We start from the raw sequence: 21,126 nt of genomic DNA, 5'->3' as shown, positions 1-21,126 counted from the left end.
ACACATTGATCAAGCAGTCAAAAGGGAAGGGACCATATATATACTCACAGATGATAAATAAATTTCATAAGTTGCCGAATCTGGTGAGCCATCTTGAAGCATAAACTGATTTTTATGAGCAGCAAACACAAAACAATCAATATTCCGAATTGTTCTCTGGAAGGAAAAAGATAATTATACTGCTATATGAATATCTAATACAAATTCTTTAAAATATGTAAATGAAACAAAAAGTATAAAATGTCCTGTTGCCTTGAACATTGATTTTTTTTTTCAGGTGTGGCTTCACATCCTACCCATTAACCATCCATAAATACATTGCTTAATTAGCAACCAAATATAGCAGTGTAACACAAAAAATTTAATAGAAAATTATGATATTGTAAATTAATGTTAGCTTACCAGTCCAACATATTCAAAGTCTTTTTTTTGGATGAAACTTTGCATTATGTTCCTAATAATGTATCCTTCATATGATGTTGTGTCTCCTAACATCTGTTTTCCATCAGCAAGTGATGTGTTTTTAATTTTTGATGTTGAACAATTTCCAAGCACAGAATCTTGCAAGTATCGAATGCCTTTAAAGTAAATTTGAAAATAAAAAAAAATATTTAAAGAAATCAGTGTGTTGGATATCATGAAACAAGGGTAACATTTCAATGTAACTTCACTTCCTAGTTAAAACTATTCCATTTATACCTTCAATTATCACATTGGTTTTGCTAATTGGAGTGACTTGGTTACACTAACTTTATGTTAGGCACTTCATATACAATTTGTGTGATCACATTGAGGAACCAATATTAGAACAAGAGCAATTGTTTGATGCTAAGAACAACAACAACCAGGGCTATTTCAAAGCTAAATCAACTGACTGCTTCTAATTAGAGCCTTCAAACTAATGAATAATTACTGTGTTGAATCAAAAGCTTTGCAATATTTTGGTAACTTATTTGCTTTATTTGTTAAGTACAAAAGTAGCCTAGCATTCGAAGTAGAGACCATCAGGTTTGCACGGTCTGAAGCCACCTTTCTGCCAGTTCTTTGATCCCATACTGATAGTCAGTGTAGGAGTTTGGATGATTTCATAGAAGTTTGTTGTTCTTATATTGTCTGATGTTTGGCTTGGTTTATTAACTTTATCATGAAGCTATTAGTAATGATGCCTTAATTTATATATATTTCTTTACTACCCACAAGGGGCTAAACACAGAGGGGATAAACAAGGACAGACAAACGGATTAAGTCGATTACATCGACTCCAGTGCATAACTGGTACTTAATTTATCGACCCCGAAAGGATGAAAGGCAAAGTCGACCTCGGCGGAATTTGAACTCAGAACGTAACGGCAGACGAAATACGGCTACGCATTTCGCCCGGCATGCTAACGATTCTGCCAGCTCGCCGCCTTTAATTTATGATGCCTTAATTTATATATTGACAATAATATTGCATGTATGCCTGTGTATGTGCATATGCACATGTGTGCATGTGCAGGGGCATGTGAGTGTGTGTATGTGTGTGTGTGTACATGTGCATATTTGTGTGTGTATGTGTGTGTGTGACCAGTCCCGAAACAAAATTTTGAACCATCACACCAAAGAACCAGTGCATCATACTCACAAGACTTTCTCTCTAATAATAACCAAATCCATCCATATTACATAGTCATTGTACATGTTAGAGTGAATAAATTACACTTGGTAATTTTTTACAAGTTGAACAATGAGGGAATTAGAAGAACAATATGTTTATGTAAAATTAACAGCTGAACATAGAAAATTTATTTCCCAATCCCTGAACCTTTGTATCAATTGTTTCTATATTTCCCCCATTCACTAAAGCAGTTACTACAAATATGCAGATTTTGATAAGAATGTACCTTTCAAAGGTACTCTAAATAAGGACTGAGTAACCAAAGTATACTATATTAGACTTAGAAGATCTAGCAGTCAGAGCTTTCCTCTTACAACAAGACAATATCCCACAATGTATTTGCAGTACCTGGACTGATATCAACATTTGGGATACTCAACTGGTGTATAGAGGAATCTGTTCCATCGACATAAAAGCCTGAAAAATCCAGACATTGACTGTAAATTTACACAGAAACAGCACCGTTGACAGAAGAAAAGAGGAAAAAGGGGAGGTTTAAGATCAGTGCAGACAGTACTGCATGGTAACACCTAGACAGCATCTGCTAAACAATAGCAGCAAAAAAATTATAATCAAATGAATTATATTGCTTCTAAACGTTTTCTTCTTTGAGTGTTTGCATTGAATTCTTTCTTGCTCATTAATTGCATGACATGCAAACTTTGCATTGACCTCTACCTAAACACCTATAAAACTGATTTTATAATTCCAGTAGACTGACATTTAACCACCCAGAAGAGAGGCCAATCCCCAAATTCCTCTCTTTAGCATATGAACGTTCAAATGCTTGAGCTTCACTGAATATTGATCCAACTCTTCAGATAAAATGAATTGTTTATGCTAAAATTGCATATCCTTTTTGCTTATCGTAACCATCCATTATAAATTTAATGCAATTAACTTATCCCACTCTTAAGTTTATGAACTATTTTTTTGAGCAATAAGGATTAATATTTTTTTAATGCAGTTTTGTTAGAGAAAGAAAGTTTGCAAGAAGCTTGTCTAAACAAAATATCGTAATAGTTATAACTTGTGAAATAACAAAGAAAAATATAGAAGTAAGCAAACCTGCTTTATAATCATCTATTTCTGATATTGTGTTCACAAACTCTGGATGAGGGCTATCCTCATTGCCTCCAGGCTGATAGTCAATTTTCAATAATTGATCTGATTTACTATAGTAGACCTGTGGATAATATAAAAACATAATACCAAACAGTGTGAAATAAGTAAAAGAAAAAAGTTTCCTCATTTAAAAACTACTCAGTGAAAAATTTCATATATACAAAATTGTATAAACACATTTTGACTCACAGAAATACATGCTCAAAAAGGAGATGCTCCAGCATGGCCACAGTCTAATGACTGAAACAAGTAAAAGATAAAAGATACGTCTGTTATTATCAGTTGATATGGAGAATTATTGCTCGTGGTGTAAAATGCTCCATTTGTTTTGTTTGGATAAGGAAAGTTTCTATCGTAAATTATTTGGATGCTTGAGGCTCTTTGTCTCAGAACATTTAGGTGACAACACTAGTATCAAGATCAGACAACTAGTAAGTTCCATCAATTTCACTTCAATATTTAACAATTTCAAAGTTTCCATAAAAATTTTTTTTTGTCAAAACTTTTTATTTAGCTATTCTCATTTAATATTCACCGTGAAATGTTATTGGATATATATATATATCATCATCATTATCTTCATCATCATTTAGCATCCGCTTTCCATGCTAGCATGGGTTGGACGGTTCAACTGGGGTCTGGGAAGCCAGAAGGCTGCACCAGGCCTAGTCTGCTCTGGCAATGTTTCTATGGCTGGATGCCCTTCCTAACGCCAACCACTCCGTGAGTGTAGTGGGTGCTTTTTACGTGCTACCAGCACAGGTGCCAGACAGGGCTGGCAAACGGCCACAGTTGGATGGTGGCTTTTACGTGCCACTATTATATATAATAGCTTATCTTCTAAATGATGAAATAAATCATTTTATTCTTTAAATTCTTTTATGTTTATTTTAACATTTCTCTTAATAAAGTATTCTGGGCACTAATATATGCATTTAAGAAATTGCACTGAAAGTTAAGATAAGAAATATAACTAACATTACACTAGGTGCGGAGTGACTGTGTGGTAAGTAGTTTGCTTACCAACCACATGATTCTGGGTTCATTCCCACTGCATGGCACCTTGGGCAAGTGTCTTCTACTATAGCCTTGGGCCGACCAAAGCCTTGTGAGTGGATTTGGTAGACGGAAACTGAAAGAAGCCCTTCGTATATATGTGTGTGTGTATATATATATATATATATGTATGTATGTATGTATGTGTGTATATATGTTTGTGTGTCTGTGTTTGTCGCCCTAACATCACTTGACAACTGATGGTGATGTGATTACATCCCCGTAACTTAGCAGTTCATCAAAAGAGACCGATAGAATAAGTACAAGGCTTCCAAAGAATAAGTCCTGGGGTTGATTTGCTTGACTAAAGGTGGTGCTCCAGTATGGGCACAGTCAAATGAAGGAAACAAGTAAAAGAGTAAAAAAGAGAGAGAGAGTATGCACAGTTGAAACAATTAAAAAATACTCAAAAGAAATATAAAAAAGAGAAAAAGAGAAAACTTGCATCACTCTTATTCTATAAGTTTATATATTTACATTAAATCATCAAATTAAAGCTTAAATTTTAATGCATAATTTTTATATTTGCAAATTTCAAAAAAAAAAAGTAATTCCAAACCAATAATCAAACTATATCCCACATAATTCTACATGTGCAAGCTAAGAAACACTAAATGGTTTACAAGAATGAGTGTTTCTACCTACACTAACCATTAGTGTTAGAGTAGACGAGCTGGCAGAAACATTAGCATGCCGGCGAAATGCTTAGTGGTATTTCATCTGCTGTTACATTCTGAGTTCAAATTCTGCCAAGGTTGATTTTGCCTTTCATCCTTTTGGGGTCAATAAATTAAATACCAGTTATGCACTGGAGTCGATGTAATCGACTGAATCTGTTTGTCTGTCCTTGTTTGTCCCCTCTATGTTTAGCCCCTTGTGGGCAATAAAGAAATAACTAACCATTAGAGTTAGTGAAGATCTCTTTCAATTACCTGAAATGAATGTAAAGATTCTTACTAACAACAAGTGCAAGGAATCTGTAAGGAAATTAAGCTTATACATTCTGAGAGCAAAAAGATGCTCTTGAGCAACACACAAGCTGCAAAATCTTAATCCTTGTCAATTGTAGTCATGCACTTATCAAAAGTATCTTTTTTTAAATTTTTATTTTGCAAGTATTCAGTACACTCTGTAAAATGGTTGATGTTAAGGAAGGGCATCCAGCAGTAGAAAACATGCCAAAACAGACGATGGAGCATTTTAAAACTCCTGGCCTAGCCATCTCCAATCAAACTGTCCAAACCATGCCAGCAAATGTTAAATGATGATGATAATGATGATTATGGTGGTGATGATGATGATGAAGATGATGATGATGATGATGATGATGATGATGATGATGAAGATGATGATGATGATGATGAAATTTGTCACTCTTCAAACTCAATAATTCTATAAGGATTCATTTTACAAAGAAATTTCAACATATTTTACTGCTATCTTTGAATCCATCATCACACATAACTAAACTTTGAATGAACTACTCTTTTGTAGCCTTCCTTTTCATCACGTGCTCATAATCATCAAACCTAACAATTTTTCAGCAAACTTCTTAAGCTCACTTTTAAAAATTTCTAGCACTTTCCATTTCCATGATACAACTTTATGTGTCTCAAACAAAATTAACTGAAATGAACTTTTTACTCTGCACATTGCAACAACCTCTTATACAATTTTGAATCTCTTTACCACTTCACCAATAACATATAATTTCTATAAAACAATTCCTATGTAAAATCTTTCCTGTTATGTCACATAGTGGAGGATTTTTGTACTTATGAACTTTGATAAAGAAAAATGTTATCAAAGCCTTAGATTATGAATCTTCTATCAAATCGCTTATGTGCTCCATCTATTACTGAGTGACTTAGATAAGAAGCTCCATTACAACATATATCTATGAAAATTCTTTCTTATCAAATAACATATATTTTAGAACTTAGACAACCACATTCTTCTTTTTCCACATTTCATTGCTGTCTATAAACATTGCCACTGCTATACAGAGGCCATTACCACATACATCTATTTCATTTTATATACTTATGTTTGCCCACAGCAATAACTCTCACTCTTATATTCCCCATGAAATGAGACAGTCTTAGTTTATTTTAAAATCATCAAAGTATCTGGAAGGTGGTTGGAAACTGTGACAAGAGTCAGTCCACTGACTCTATATTCAGTGTGCGTGAAATTGGGAAGCCTCAGGTGGAAGAAGACTGAAAGAGGATGACAATTTATGTGATGTACCACCAAAGATCGTTCCTCTCAATGATTGCCTCGAGGTGAGGGTAAACAGTGATACAGAGAGAAGTCAGGATGGGGACTGTGGATGAAATTGCAAGGGTGCTGGATGTAATATTTTTGGAAAGGGGGCCCGAGTATGAGCTGTTGACAGACAACAGAACAGTATTTTTGTTGGGGCTGCTGAAGGAAATGTTCAATAGGTGGAACATCAGACACTTCTTTACAGCTGCATATAGACCAAGTGGAAATGCAACAGTGGCAAAACATTACACACTGAAGGCCATGACTGAGGATGGGCGAATCTCTCCCATTGAGGAACTCTTTTTATACATCATATAGCCAAAGGCAGGACAAGATGAGGAGTGTTCAAGTATGAATAGAGACACCTGAGCATGGTACTACAGTGTTCTGAGGTAGAGGAACAACCTGGATCAGTTTAGATTGGTGATGTTCTATGCTGAGATAGTTATTGATTTCTCAGTCATTTTCTGTTCCCTGGAAACATCATTATTATATGTAATTCAAAAGTATATTCAAAATGACCTTCATATACGATGAACCATCAATGTGCAGTTATCAAAATTTCTAGGGGCCTGTGGTTAGTGTGGTGAGTAAAATTCTTAAGGAAGAGATCACAAAGTATAATGACAATTCCATTGGTTACAGTTTCAACCTTAATGGTTATATGAAAGATCTAAACAATATACCACTGACTATGTTGGAATTCACAAAAGTAAAAAGGAATTGTCTTACAGAAAAAAAAAACAGCTTTAAAATAGGCATGCTTGCAAGAATATGTTCTAATTTCTGAAAGTTAAAGTAGTAAAACTACTTTATTTTAGCTTAAATATGAGTCTTCATTCAGGGAGAAGGGGGATTAAACAGTAGAAGATGGTGGGAGGGATTAATGATTGTACATCACAAAGCAAATGGCATGTTCAGCCATGCCTCATGGACATGATCACAATGGCATTGCCATAGAAAATGGCTAGCAACACTCACTGTAGCAATCATTCCATGTTGTAGAGCTTATTCTCAGATAGGCTACAGTTATCCTGCAGTTTTGTCCATTGCACTTTGAAATGATAGTGTTATTATGCATTTTTACATTCTAAGTTCAAATCCTTCCAGAGTCAACTTTCACCCTTCTTAGGTCAATAAAATTAATTATGAATCAAGTATTAGATTTATACAATCAAATGAAATTTTAGTCATGTAATTATTCTTCCATAATTTCTTTCTTTAATTTTGTTTCTCCAAGGTAGCCTGATTTGGCTGGTTTTATAACTTCAGGCTTTAATTTTTCAATATGTTTTATTTGTTCCTTACTTTTTTGAATATGGTATTTAATACAAGTATTTAATAAATAATTGTTACTGCATAATGATTTTGCCTGACAAAAATATAGTGAAGAGTTTCAAAGCACATATTCTTTAAAGTGTATAATCATTAATAAGCATATCCCAGGAACTGTAACCAAGAAGCAAGCGTGGAAGCCAAGCATTAAATTCAGTGCTGGACTAACTATTAAGCAAAATAAAACGTGCTTAGGGCATCAAGGGAAAAGAGAGAGCACCACAGCAATGTTAAATAGTTTACAGCACAAAAGAAATTCTTTAAACTTACTAAAATAATATTTAACCCTTTAGCATTTAAACCGGCCATATCCGGCCATAAGTATTCTCCCTGTTTTATTTTCAAAATGGCCAGATCTGGTCTCTCACACCAACCCTACAATATCGTTTTAAAAATTGACAGCTACCTCATCAAAATCTCAAAGCTACAAGGTAACGCCTGATTAGTTCAAGGCAATGTGGATGAAAAAACCTTAATTTTGGTAGAATAATGCGAACAGTAAAGGGTTAAAGTGGTTCATATTATTGGAAATGTAATTTTGAAGTGTTCATGACATCACAGTGAGGATCTAGTCAAAGACTTTGCAATAAAAAAAAAGCTGGAGAAAATTTTTCAGGTATAAATTAAGTGGAAATATACAAATGATAAGCATTATTTTCCATCTTACGGTTAGTTTTGTTTCATTTTGAAAAATAAAAGTTTATTTTATGATTTATTGTTGTTTACATTTTTAATTATATACATATATATGAGGATGGGTACCAAAATATTTTAAGTACTTAGAGCCTCTATGGTCTTAATTCAGCCCTGATTAAATTGTATTAGATCAAATTGTTTTGATATGTATATATAAAAAGGAAAATACTAGAATCACAATACTTACATCAACAATTTTTACTTGAGACTCAGATGTAAGCTCAATGCTTGCTGAAATTGTTGGTGGCAGATCTGGAAGGCTCATGTTACTTTTTCTATCTTTGCATACAATTCCTTTTGGTGACTGAAATATAATTAAAAATTTCAAATTAATTTCTGAATAATTCCTTAAATTCATATTCTAATGTATTTTTGTATTTATTATAATGTGTATTAACGTCTTTTTGCCAATGCAAAGTGGCAGTCCTGCTTAGGACGATGTTACTACTGTTTAGTCCCAGGAAAACATCTTTTCCAGCTGACTACCAACACATCATCTGTGTCCGTATACTGTGAGCAAGGGAGTTAATGTTGCCCCTCCAACCTTAGTGACACCTGCAGACCAATGGCTTCTGGGTTATTTCTCTTCCTTGGTGCAGAACAATTGCTGGCTAGAGATTGCAGCCACTTGACTGCACTCACGATATATACTTTGAAAGTGACACATAATCACTGACTTCATAAAGAGAAAAACGACTAGTTTTAAATCTCTGCGCAAGAAATATGTAGTAACAGAACTGCATAGTAAAGTCTATTTGTCAACGTAAAGTGGTAGTCCTGTTTAGGATGATATTACTACTGTTTAGCCCTGGGAAAACATCTTTTCCAGTTGGCTATTAACACATCATCTTTACGTTGGTAAATAGACTTTATTATGCAGTTCTGTTACTACATATTTCTCACTCAGAGATTTAAAACTAGCTGTTTTTCTCTTTACAAGGTCAGTGACTGTGTGTCACTTTCAAAGTATATATTGTGAGTGCGGTCAAGTGGCTGCTATTCCTAGCCAGCGATTGTCCTGTGCTGAGGAAGGAAAATAACCCAGGAGCCATTGGTCTGCAGATAACACTAAGGTTGGAGGGGGAGCATTAACTCCCTTGCTCACTGTATACAGACACAGATGATGTGTTGGTAGTCAGCTGGAAAAGATGTTTTCCTGGGGCTAAACAATAGTAACATCGTCCTAAGCAGGACTGCCGTTTTACGTTGGCAAACAGACTTTACTATACAGAACTGTTACTACATATTTCTCACTCAGAGATTTAAAACTAATTGTTTTTCTCTTTATAATGTGTACATATTATAATAATTCAGCTTGTCATTGTGTTACTTAGCCCATCAGTAATGCTTTCATGTGATTAGAGAAAAAGAGGGAGAAAGGAAAGAGGGAGAGAAGAAAAGAGAAAGGGAGAAAAAGAGGGAGAGAGAAGTGTCCATGATATGAGGTAGCGGGAATGTAATTGTAACACTTTCATGTGATTAGTTGAAGAGAAAGAGAGGAAAAAGAAAAAAGGAGAGAGAAAAAGAGGCAAAGGCAAAGAGTGAGACAGAAAAAGGAGAAAGCAAAAGAGGGAAAGAGAAGCGTCCATGATGTGAGGTAGGGGGAACGTAATATTTATTACAAGGTTAAAAAAGTTAGTTGAGGGTAGAGGAGGAGAGTTAAAAATATAATTTTAGCAGAGGGGGTGATGTTCTGATGATGAGGTTAAAGAAAGGCAGAGAGAGAGAGAGAGAGAGAGAGAGAGAGAGAGAGAAATGGGGAGGGGGGGAGAGAGATGATGGTGGTGGTGGTGATTGGATAGTGAAAAGTGTATTTCTTTTTAATTGAACTCAGTTTTTTTTTTATCACCTATCACTTAACACATGCACATAAGTGCAATTCCGTGATTCATATCTACATGTGAAACTGTCATTCTTTTATGATACCATTATTATTACTAATTGGAGCCGAATTAAAATCATTTAATATCTCAAAATGCTGAATATGTTTGGCTCAACCTGCTAACATCATCTATGGAAATTGCATGACGGTGATCTAACTGTCCATCAGTCAGCTGCATTTGTATAAGGTCATCTGGTCATCTGGTCATCCAGTCATCCTCTCCAGCCTGTCCTTCCACTCCCAATTTATCAAATTCACAAAAGCAGGCAGCTTTTCTTTAACTTACATGATAGTTTTAAATTGGCTCTGTTAGCATTTGCCTTGCAGCCAAAAACTATGTTCCTTAACCCTATAGGGTTCAGATTGGTCTGGCAAATGTAATGTTTATTTATTCACCATGCTTTGAATTTATCATGAATTATCTCATAACTTCAAAATTTCAATGATGTGAGTGTTTACTTTTAGAACGACACTGTAGGGTTAGTGTGAGAAGCCAGATCTAGCCAGTTTGAAGGAAAAACAGATAGAATATTTGGGTCGGATATGGTCGGTTTAAATGCTAAAGGGTTAAGCAATAACCAATCCTTCTTTGGTCTCATCAATGACATTATCGTTTCCTTTATATCCTCAGATTTAATTTCTTCCTAAACTAAGATATAACATTATTGAGACTCCTTTAATGTTCTCAGCTCCTGTTATCCTTCTTGTACTGCCTCAACCAGACTTCAGTCAAATCTGGGTCAGATAAAAGTCACTTCTTCATATCTTGTTGGCGATGCCATTGTTGTAATCATGTTGCATTCTACTGATCAAAAGGTCATGCTGCAGTCACTTTCTGTCCTTGGTTATCTTTAATCAGTTTATGTGCATGCTACCATAATTTTCATAACAATGAAGTTACTGTTGTGTCATTCAATTTAAGGCTAAATCTGCTCCTTCGATTGTTCTTTGTTGTAAGCGACCCTTGTTAGTTATCATTGTTTGACATTGTCAGCAACAAAAGTAGTTCTTTCATTTATCAACGATACTACATTTGTAAGTATTTATATGTGTATGTATGTGCTTACATGTGTGTGTGTGTGTGTGTATGGATATATATGTATATACTCAAATGCTTAACTACATATGATTACAGAAAAAGCTCAGAGAGAACTAAATACTTTTGTAGAGTAAATATGTATGTACCAAACAGCTAGTGACTTATCCATTACTGTACAGTTTCACCCGTATGAATTCCTAAAAATGGTGACATATACATGCACATAATTCAATGCATAATATTTGAAAAAAAATCTATGCAAGTGAAACTACAGTAATGGGCAAAATACTACACACACACACATACAAACATACACACACACTCATTTACATGTGTGTGTGTGTGTATTATATATATATATATATATATATATATATATACACTCTTTACTCTTTTACTCGTATACTTGTTTCAGTCATTTGACTGTGGCCATGCAAATCGACTGCAGGACTTATACTTTGTAAGCCTAGTACTTATTCTATTGGTCTCTATTGTTGAACCTCTAAGTTAAGGGGACATAAACACACCAGCATTGGTTGTCAAGCGATGTTGGGGGGGGGGACAAACACAGACACATAAACACATATATATACATATATATATATATATATATATATATATATATTATATATATATATATACACTCTTTACTCTTTTACTCGTATACTTGTTTCAGTCATTTGACTGTGGCCATGCAAATCGACTGCAGGACTTATACTTTGTAAGCCTAGTACTTATTCTATTGGTCTCTATTGTTGAACCTCTAAGTTAAGGGGACATAAACACACCAGCATTGGTTGTCAAGCGATGTTGGGGGGGGGGACAAACACAGACACATAAACACATATATATACATATATATATATATATATATATATATATATATATATATATATATGATGGGCTTCTTTCAGTTTCCATCTACCAAATCCACTCACAAGGCTTTGGTTGGCCCGAGGCTATAGTAGAAGACACTTGCCCAAGGTGCCAAGCAGTGGGACTGAACCCGGAACCATGTGGTTGGTAAGCAAGCTACTTATCACACAGCCACTCCTGCGCCTATATATATAGTATATTTATGTGGTTATGTCCTTGGTTATGTATCTATATGCATGTATGTGGATGTGTATATACTTGTAAGTATGTGTATGAATTCATATTTGAACTAGATAACTGGTTGGTTGTTCATTTTCATTTTCATAAATGACCAAGAACACTATGTTCGTGCCATCACAACTGAAGATGTATTTGTGTAGATTAGAGATTAGTGACTGCTCCTGCTGATACTGCACTTTCTGTGTGTCAAAACTACAAATCTGTTAGTATTTCATTGGCAAGACACATCTGATGCAATACTGAAAGATCTCCTGCCTGTTTGTTGTTCAAAGAAGTTTGAATCCTGAGTTATGCTGAACTGAGTTAAGATCAAAAACAAATATATTTCCATCAGCAACCACATACTTAAATGGAATGAAAGAAATTGAATTGTGTTAGTTGCTCAGAGAACTAATCTGTGTGAATGAAAGTATAGTGGATGTTCCATGCACTGATCACTGATTTAACTTCACGTTTTAGAAATCAACATGTACTAAAATATCAACATTACTTAATGACAAAATTCTATCAGGAAAAGCTGAGAAGAGCTTCACCTATCCATACTACTGCATCACAACTGGGAGAGCAGTGTAGTTAAGCAAACCTTCCATAGACTACACACTTGATTCCATTGGCAAGAAAGCATCAACAATTGTGAGTGAAAACAGCTGCAGTGACTGGTTGTTGATCAACAAGGGATTTCCCTGTCATTTTGAAGGTTTGCTTTTGGTACAGTAGGATGTTCATACACCTTCCTAAACTTGGGTAAAGATTTCTATGTGGAGCAGCCAGTTAAGTCTATGGTGGCCCAATCATGAGAAAGGTAGTAATGGTTTATATATAACCGTTAGCAGACATGTCTCACTCCCACACACTCTCTCTCTCTCTTGCTCTTGCACATGTATGCTTACATATATATAACCAAAAATAAAAAAAAACTTTAACTCAAGAAACATTCAATGTATAGATATATGGTGTCTCTTACTTGTTTCTGTCATTAGAGTGTGGCCATGCTGGGGCATTGCTTTGAAGAATTTTAGTTGTAGTTATGGGTATGTAAACACACCAATATCAGCTGTCATGAGAATAGACACTTGTTCTAAAGCATACCCCTTGAGAACAATGGGAGGAAAATATTAGAAATGATTTCTTTGTTAACTCAAATAAATAGAATTCTGAACTTAATGATTACACATGTAGTGGAGTGAGACAGTCAGAGCTGAAATATTTATTGCTTAGTTTTGTAGAGAATGTGAACCATGTGGTATAAAAGGCAAAATGGGCAGCAAACTCAGGATTTTAGTAGAAGTTGTTTACAAAGCTGTCTTAACTGATGGTTGGGGAGATCTTTTAGGCAAAGGACCAGAAGTTGCTGATGCAATTTGGAGAAATTTGTGAGAAAGTTTTCATGTTGTGCACTACACGAAAACAACATTTTTTCTCCTTAGTATTGTTGTGTGTGAAAGCATCTCAGCTGAGTATTGTGTGCATTGTGACTGTATACACTGTACAGATACAACACAGCTGTTAGTGAAATATTTAGGAGCATAAGAGTAATGAAGTTTGTGTGTTAAGTGTAGATGCACTGAAGTTTTGGGACAGAAGTTGTTGAGCAGTAAAACGATGCCTTGATTAAGCACTGATCAGATGACTGATTGGGGAAAGTAATGATGATGTAGGATAAAGAAATATAAACACTCAGTTTAAATTACTGATGTGCCTACAATGTTTATTTTCAATTAAAGTTAACTATGAAATATACCAAAATATATATATTGCTTCCATAAATTAATTAAATAAATTAACATCATTAGATACATTAAAACAGTGATAGATAGCTGTCGTGTTTACTCTACAACCTCACCATGCACAATAAAAGAGGAATTGATTTGATGCTGCTGTTTCTAGTTTATTAACCTTTGACAATCAGATACCCTATATTTTATGTCCACTGTGAAATTGTACTTGAAGCTACTGTTATTAAGTTTAAATTAGGCAAGCTAATTTGAATATTACACAGACTTTCAACTGTTAGTTCTGTTACATCTTTGTTATGGATGTGACAATAGTTTTTATTTTCCATATTAAAATTACACATGGGATTTACTCAAAATTTTTAGCCATTACTGCATTCACTAATTAATTTTTAAAATGATTAGATGTACCTAATACACAATTTAGTCTATTTGATTTAGTTATAGGTGTAACAGCAGATTCTTCAATCATGCAATTATGCAGAGGTTGCTGATGAAGTTTAATAAACTAGAAACAGTATTATTCAGTCAATCTCTTTTTTACTCTTTATGGTAAGGCTATATAGTAAATATGACCACCATCTATGACTGTCTCAGGTATCCAGTGAATTTAATTTAATTATAAATGCAGTGATAGCTAAAATATCCCAGAGTGAGCTTTAGTACTGGGTTTAAAGAAGAGTGCTTGGAGAAACAGTAACTTGTTTATATGTACATATTAGTAGAAGAAGAAGATGTCCAGCAGAGAAACAATCATATTGTTACTACTGACATTAATAATTAGGAGATATGTTCCAGAAATCATATTAAAATATTTTTGTAATACTTACCTCAAAAACAGTCTCTGAATTGTCTTGAATACTTGCAAAAAATGAATGATAGTCATAGGTATGGTTCACGCCTGGTTTTCCACCTATTTCTTCCAAGGTAAAACGAATGGGACTTCCAGAAACACCTCCAATACTTATCCATTTATTTGCTGAAAAATAAAGATATCAAAAATCTATATTTCTATTACTGGTCATATTATATATATAGATATTTTTTGACTAGACACAAGGATATTTAATTGGCTTGACAACAGCATATTACAGATGCTTATTTTATAAATCTTGTCCCTTGCAAAATGTGATCACATGATATTTAGTTCTATTTAGTTCAGCCAACTCACTATACCTGTACAATTTTTGAGAGAACTGGTATTTAAGAGGAACAACTTATGTTCCATTAACAAGAATATGAAATCTTTCAGATGAGAAAAAATCTCATGGAAAGATCAAAATAGGTTTTTATAAAAATTATTCCAGAATTTTTACAAAACCTTAAGAGATAAATATATTTTAAATAAGCAAAAAGCCATTTAAACGTGAAAAAAATTTTCCACTACTGCAACTGGATTTTTGTAAAGTATTTCAAAATTTTTGAAATCTTTCTACTAAATTAAGATGTCATACATTTTCTTGATATTATAAAGTCAATTATCAACTTTTATATATAACATAACATTTAAGTAAAACATGTTCTAAGCCTTCTAATGGTTCACCTTCAACATGACTGAAATTTCTTTGAAGCTGATGACGAAGTCATTTTATTAATAGTTCACTGGGAACATTAAAAAGTTAACTAGAAAGACAGTGAGAAATGGACAATATTGATTTCAAATTTTGGCCCAAGGCCAGCAATTTCAGAGCAGGGTTAAGTCAATTACACCGACCTCAGTACCAAACAGGTACTTATTTTATTGATCCTGAAAGAATGAAAGGCAAAGTCAACTTCTGCAGAATTTGAACTCAGAGCACAAAGATGGACGAAATGCTGCCAAGCAATTTGCCTTGAGTGCTAATGATTCTGTTAGCTCACCACCTGGACAATATTAATCATTTACTAGTCTTATTTTAACTATTTTGGCAAGTATGGAAACTACATCTGACATGTTTCAAATCTCATAAGTTAAGTATAGTCTTCAACATACTTGTTAAAGTAGAGAGAAAATCATTATGTTAGTGTACAATATCTATATTAGCAATCTATGTGTTCCTGCAGGCTGTCAATTTTGTCTGTGTATTACACTTACACCAAGGGAGATAATAACTCAAATGGAGAAATATATGGAGAGAGAAGGTGGGGAAGGAGAGACAAAGAATGAAATTAAAGTAGTGGAATCAATATGAAAAAATAGAAAGTGAAAACACAAGAGGTTGAGAGAGAGAGAGGGGGTCTATATCATTCTGCATTTGTGGGTTCAAGTTTGTGGGTGCAACTGAAATGTTCAATATAATGAAATAATGTGATGAAGATCTCTAAATTTATGCATTAAAAGATATTGGCAGTTAGATTTAAATGAAGTAACTTTAGTTAGCAAATAGCTGTGGATGATACACCTTTACCTTTTATGTGTTCAAGACCACCAGAGGCTGTGGCCATGCTGGGACACCACCATTATTCGTTTCATTTTTATTATTAAACTTTTAATGCTTACAAGCATTATGAAGGCAAACAAATACATACATTGGCAAATGGGAAAATAACAAAATAAATAAATAAAGAGACAGATAGATAGATAAGCACATAGGTGATTCTAGAAATATCTCAATAGATATGCAGATAGAGTGATATGTGGAGGTGGTCTGAAAAGATCATGGACTGGCTATGAATGAGTGGTGCTAGAGTTGTGAAAGCTTGCATGCATTAATTTCACCCCTTCTTATTAACTGCATTATTTCTTTCCAGGTAAACTAACATCTGACTGTTCAAAGAACACTTCAAAAGTAACTGGTAGCGACTTCTCTTGAAAATGGACAAAATTTGGCACTGTGATATAATTAAGTACCTGAAAAAAACAGGGTTCAACCCCTAGGGATATTCATGCTGACATGGTTGCTACATTAGTGGATGATACTCCAGGTAGGTTTAGCAACAGTGGAGAAGTGGGTAACTGAATTTAGGAGGGGAATGGGGGTCTGGAAGCTGACCTAACGTCTGGATGTCTTGCAACTGCCATCATGAAGAAAAATATTGATTACGTTCACATGGTGGTGGAAGAAGGCAATTGACTATAAACCAAATAGCCAATGCTATTAGCACATCCTGTGAGAGAGTTGAGAATATTCTACACGGTGAACTTTGAATGATGAAGGTTTTTGCTTAGTGAGTGCCATCTCTTCTGACACCTGACCAAAAGTGTACCAAACTAATTACATCATGGGAAAATCTGACATTGTTTGAAGTAGATCCAGCTGGTTTCCTTGAATGTTTTCTAAGCCAGGATGAATATTAGGTTCATCACTTTGAGCCACAAACAAAGAGACAATCAGTGCAGTGGACACACCCCTCCTCACCTCCTCTAAAAAAGGCCAAGGTCCTTTGATCGGCAAGAAAGGTGATGGCTTCAGTTTTTTGCGATGCAAAATTTTGGGGATGCAAAAGAGCCACCCCATCAATGGAGAGTACTATGCAAACTTGCTGAAGCAGTTACAAAAGGCTTTCAAGACCAAACACTCAAGAAAACTGACAAAGAAAGTCTTTTTCATCAGGACAATGCTCCAACACACAAGTCTTTGGCTGCTGTGTGTGATTGTGGCTTTGAATTGATTGATCCCCTTCCTTACTCTCCTGATTTGGCCCCATCTGACTATCACCTGTTCCCCAATGTGAAAAATACTTGGCTGGGAACCAGTATTGCAGTGATGATGTCGTATCTGCACTTGATGACTTTTTTGACCAATAAGATGAAAGCTTCTTCACCAATGGGATTGAAGCTCTGCAATACCAATGGAAGAAGTATGTGGATTGCAAAGGGGACTATGTTTAAAAATAAATCCCATTTTGTCTCATTCCATTAGTGCATCTTGTTAGCTTATGAACTTTTCAGCTGACTCTCATATTAATTGATATACAAATACAGAGACAGCTGAACTGAACTGAAAAAGAAAAAAACCCGAAAGAAATAAATATAATCTCAACTGGTAAATAACTTGGACAGGGCCTCAGTGGCAGCTGGACAGAAAAGCATAGCTTTATATATATATATATATATATGTGTGTGTGTGTGTGTGTGTGTGTGTGTGTGTGTGTGTGTGTGTGTGTAAAAAGATTGAATTAAATTTCATCCTTTAATACTCTTCAATACTCTTCTATTACTTGAATATTAATTACTAACCTAATACCACTATATATCCCTCTCGCATTATGCCAAGCTAGTTCCTTAACTCATAATTTTATTTATACTTAAACATAGTTACTCTATTACTTTACATATCAATATATGTAATTTAAAACCTCTTATATTTTTCTATTTTTCATTCCCAGCTCACTTATCTCCCCTACATTTTTATTTTTCAGTATCCTTACATGCAATAATAAACCTCTGAGCACTATTTTTTCATCTTTATAGCCACAGCAAATATTTACCATCAAAATTGTAATATTTTTCTGTTTTTACTTATTTTTCTACCTTATATCTAATACGTACAAATGAATATTAATTCTTATGCAAACCAAGTCCATTTTATGCAGCTTATTCTCTCTTTAACTCTTTCTACACCTATAATACTTGTTTTGCAAAAGCGGTCAATTAAGACTAAAATGTATCTTCTCCCATACTTATCAAAATAATCAAAATATCATTAGTCATTGACTAATGTCTTTTCTTCACTACATAATTATTTCTAGTTAACCTTTTTAATGTTAACTAGAGCCAATCCCTACTGTCACATATACAGTCTTCCAGCAGCAACCCTCTTCAGCCAGGGCTAGACCACAGTCTCCAGCAGCTTCACAAAGCCATCTGAATTAAGCCTAAGGCTCTGTTTAAAGATGTAGAGCAGCATGATGTCACCCTCACTGGAGACACACTTAAAGACATTCTCAATCCGGCTAGCCAAGGTTTCATAGTCTCCATTGTAGCTGTCCATGTCACATTTTATAGCCTTTACAGTGTTCACAGAGCACTGAGAAAAAGTCATGTGTCAGCATTATAATACCTGGAGCAAATCATCATGATGCAGGTAACTCTTTTCTGATATTCAGCTGGTTTCCAGCTTTTTTTCACCTACAACTTTAATCTTTATGCTCTCCAATGTCACTGACTGTTCACTTAATCTAAGCCTGCTGTATTAACTATTGAAATTAATTGCTCAACTACCAAATTCAATAATACATATGGATAAATAAATATACTGACATGACTGATGAAATGAAGTTAAAGAGTTTTAGTCATAGAAAACAAAGTAATTAATATCTTAGTAGTTTTCATTATATTTAATAACAAGTCTGTTTTAACTTTTAGTTGATTTTGGCCAGTAATTTCATAAAGAAAGGAGACATAAAAAAGTTGTTAAATTTGACCTGAATACTCTGTATATATTTTGAATATAGATACAGAATTACTTAAGTATATGATTGAATAAATTAATAACTACTCTATCCTTATTTCTAGAAAATAAGATTAATTAAGTTTGATCTGATACTTACCAGCAAAATTCATTGTCAGTTTAAAGTTATGGAGTTCCACACAATATTTGCAACAAAAGTGTTTACAGGTATTCCCCTTATGACATTTTTTTCTTTGGAAACCTTTTATAAAAAGGAAAACAATAAGTCATTTATTTCATAAATTCTTTTATAAATATTTTTTTCTATTAAATAGAAGGTTTTAACAATGAAATATACAAAAAAGCACAGTATTATGCTTAATCTAAGCCGGCTGTACTAACTATTGAAATTAATTGCTCAACCACCAAATTCAATAATACATATAGATAAATAAATATACTGACATAACTGATGAAATGAAGTTAAAGAGTTTTAGTCATAGAAAACAAAGTAATTAATATTTTAGTAGTTTTCCTTATAATTAATAACAAATCTGTTTTACCTTTGGTGTTTTATTAGCCAGTAATTTCATAACACGTGATGAGCGGTAAATAAACTTGTTGTTTATCGGATTTATTTCTCCAAAGGGGTAGCTACCTTTTATTGGTGAAATATCAGCTACAGTGCATTTATGTTGATTATCTATAAAAAAAAAGGAATATATATATATATATATATTTATAAGAAAAAGAGGGATTAAAAAATCCAGGTAGATATCAATAAAGCACTCAGTTTTAAAAGAATTTGGTCAACAATATCCAACAATGAGACACCAGGAAATGTAAGTAGAATACATATCCAAGGTAACTCCTCATGTATGACAAGTAAATCCAAATATCCTTCAGCAGAATTTCGAGAAATTTTGGAGTGTGTAACAACAAAAGATATGTATAGTGACAATTACATTTTTAGTTATAGATCTCATCTTATAAAACTGAAAATTGTTTCTCTTTTATTAATATATATAAACCACACACACACCAAATATCATTAAAATTAATATTAATATTTCTGGAAATATATGTTAACACAATTATTATTATTATTATTAAAGCAAGGAGATCGAAACCTAGTTCAGGAAGATTATTGTTAAAGTTAATTTCACAATACACATTATCTGTTCTATTCTTGTTTATAGATTTAGAGTTGAGATATTCCCTGATTCTCTGTTTATTGTGTGTTGCTATATATATATATATATATATATATATGAACGATGATCAGGTCATAAAAAATGAAATGTTCGATTTTGAACTGAAAGTTTATTTTACTTTATCTCAACAAAAATCAATGCAGTTAATCAAAGTATATACCTAAATTATTGTTGTGTCCATGCCCCCAGACGATGAAGTAGGCTAGCCCAATACATAGATATAGAGGGAGAAGTCTAGATGTTGAGGAGTTGAGTAGAGGTTATCCGAACGTGTGATATAACAGTGGCGATGAGGATTTTGTAGCTCACACAGCCACTATATAGTATTGCAATATAACAATTATGAACCCCATTTTGCCATTTTATTGATAGCTTATTAATACCTGCAGTGAAGAATTCTGGAGAGCAAGAGGTCATGAAATCATGAAAGGCTGTTTTTGCATCTTCTTCACATTTGAATTTTTTTTTTTTTTGCAAACAGTTGTCTAATGGAAAACATGATAGTCAGTTGGTGCAAGGTCTGGTGAATATGGTGGATGACAGAGTAGTTCCAAGTTCAGTGCCTGTAACCTGAGTAGCGTTCTTTATGCTACATGTGGTCAAGCATTGTCTTGCAAGAGATTTGGCCTGTCTCTATTAACCAATCTTTGTTGTTTAATTGCAAGTTCACTCATTATTTCATCCAATTGGTTG

General features: G+C 33.9%; 1 protein-coding gene across 1 annotated transcript in view; it reads right to left on the bottom strand.

Moving 5' to 3' along the window:
* Positions 1–21,126, bottom strand: part of LOC115215790 — a 97,922-nt gene that overhangs the window by 46,920 nt on the left and 29,876 nt on the right. Inside the window, exons 4-10 of the mRNA XM_029785089.2 lie at positions 19,783–19,922; positions 19,380–19,481; positions 14,738–14,886; positions 8,325–8,441; positions 2,726–2,843; positions 403–578; positions 49–156 (exon numbers count right to left, since the gene is read on the bottom strand). Coding sequence (XP_029640949.1) covers positions 49–156; positions 403–578; positions 2,726–2,843; positions 8,325–8,441; positions 14,738–14,886; positions 19,380–19,392 — 681 coding nt within the window. The 5' untranslated portion in view covers positions 19,393–19,481; positions 19,783–19,922. The remainder of the gene's footprint in view (positions 1–48; positions 157–402; positions 579–2,725; positions 2,844–8,324; positions 8,442–14,737; positions 14,887–19,379; positions 19,482–19,782; positions 19,923–21,126) is intronic.

Source organism: Octopus sinensis, linkage group LG9 (assembly GCF_006345805.1).
Source record: "Octopus sinensis linkage group LG9, ASM634580v1, whole genome shotgun sequence".
Lineage (NCBI taxonomy): Eukaryota > Metazoa > Mollusca > Cephalopoda > Octopoda > Octopodidae > Octopus > Octopus sinensis.
The sequence above is the reverse complement of the archived record's forward strand: the minus strand, read 5'-3'. Positions and strand labels throughout refer to the sequence as shown.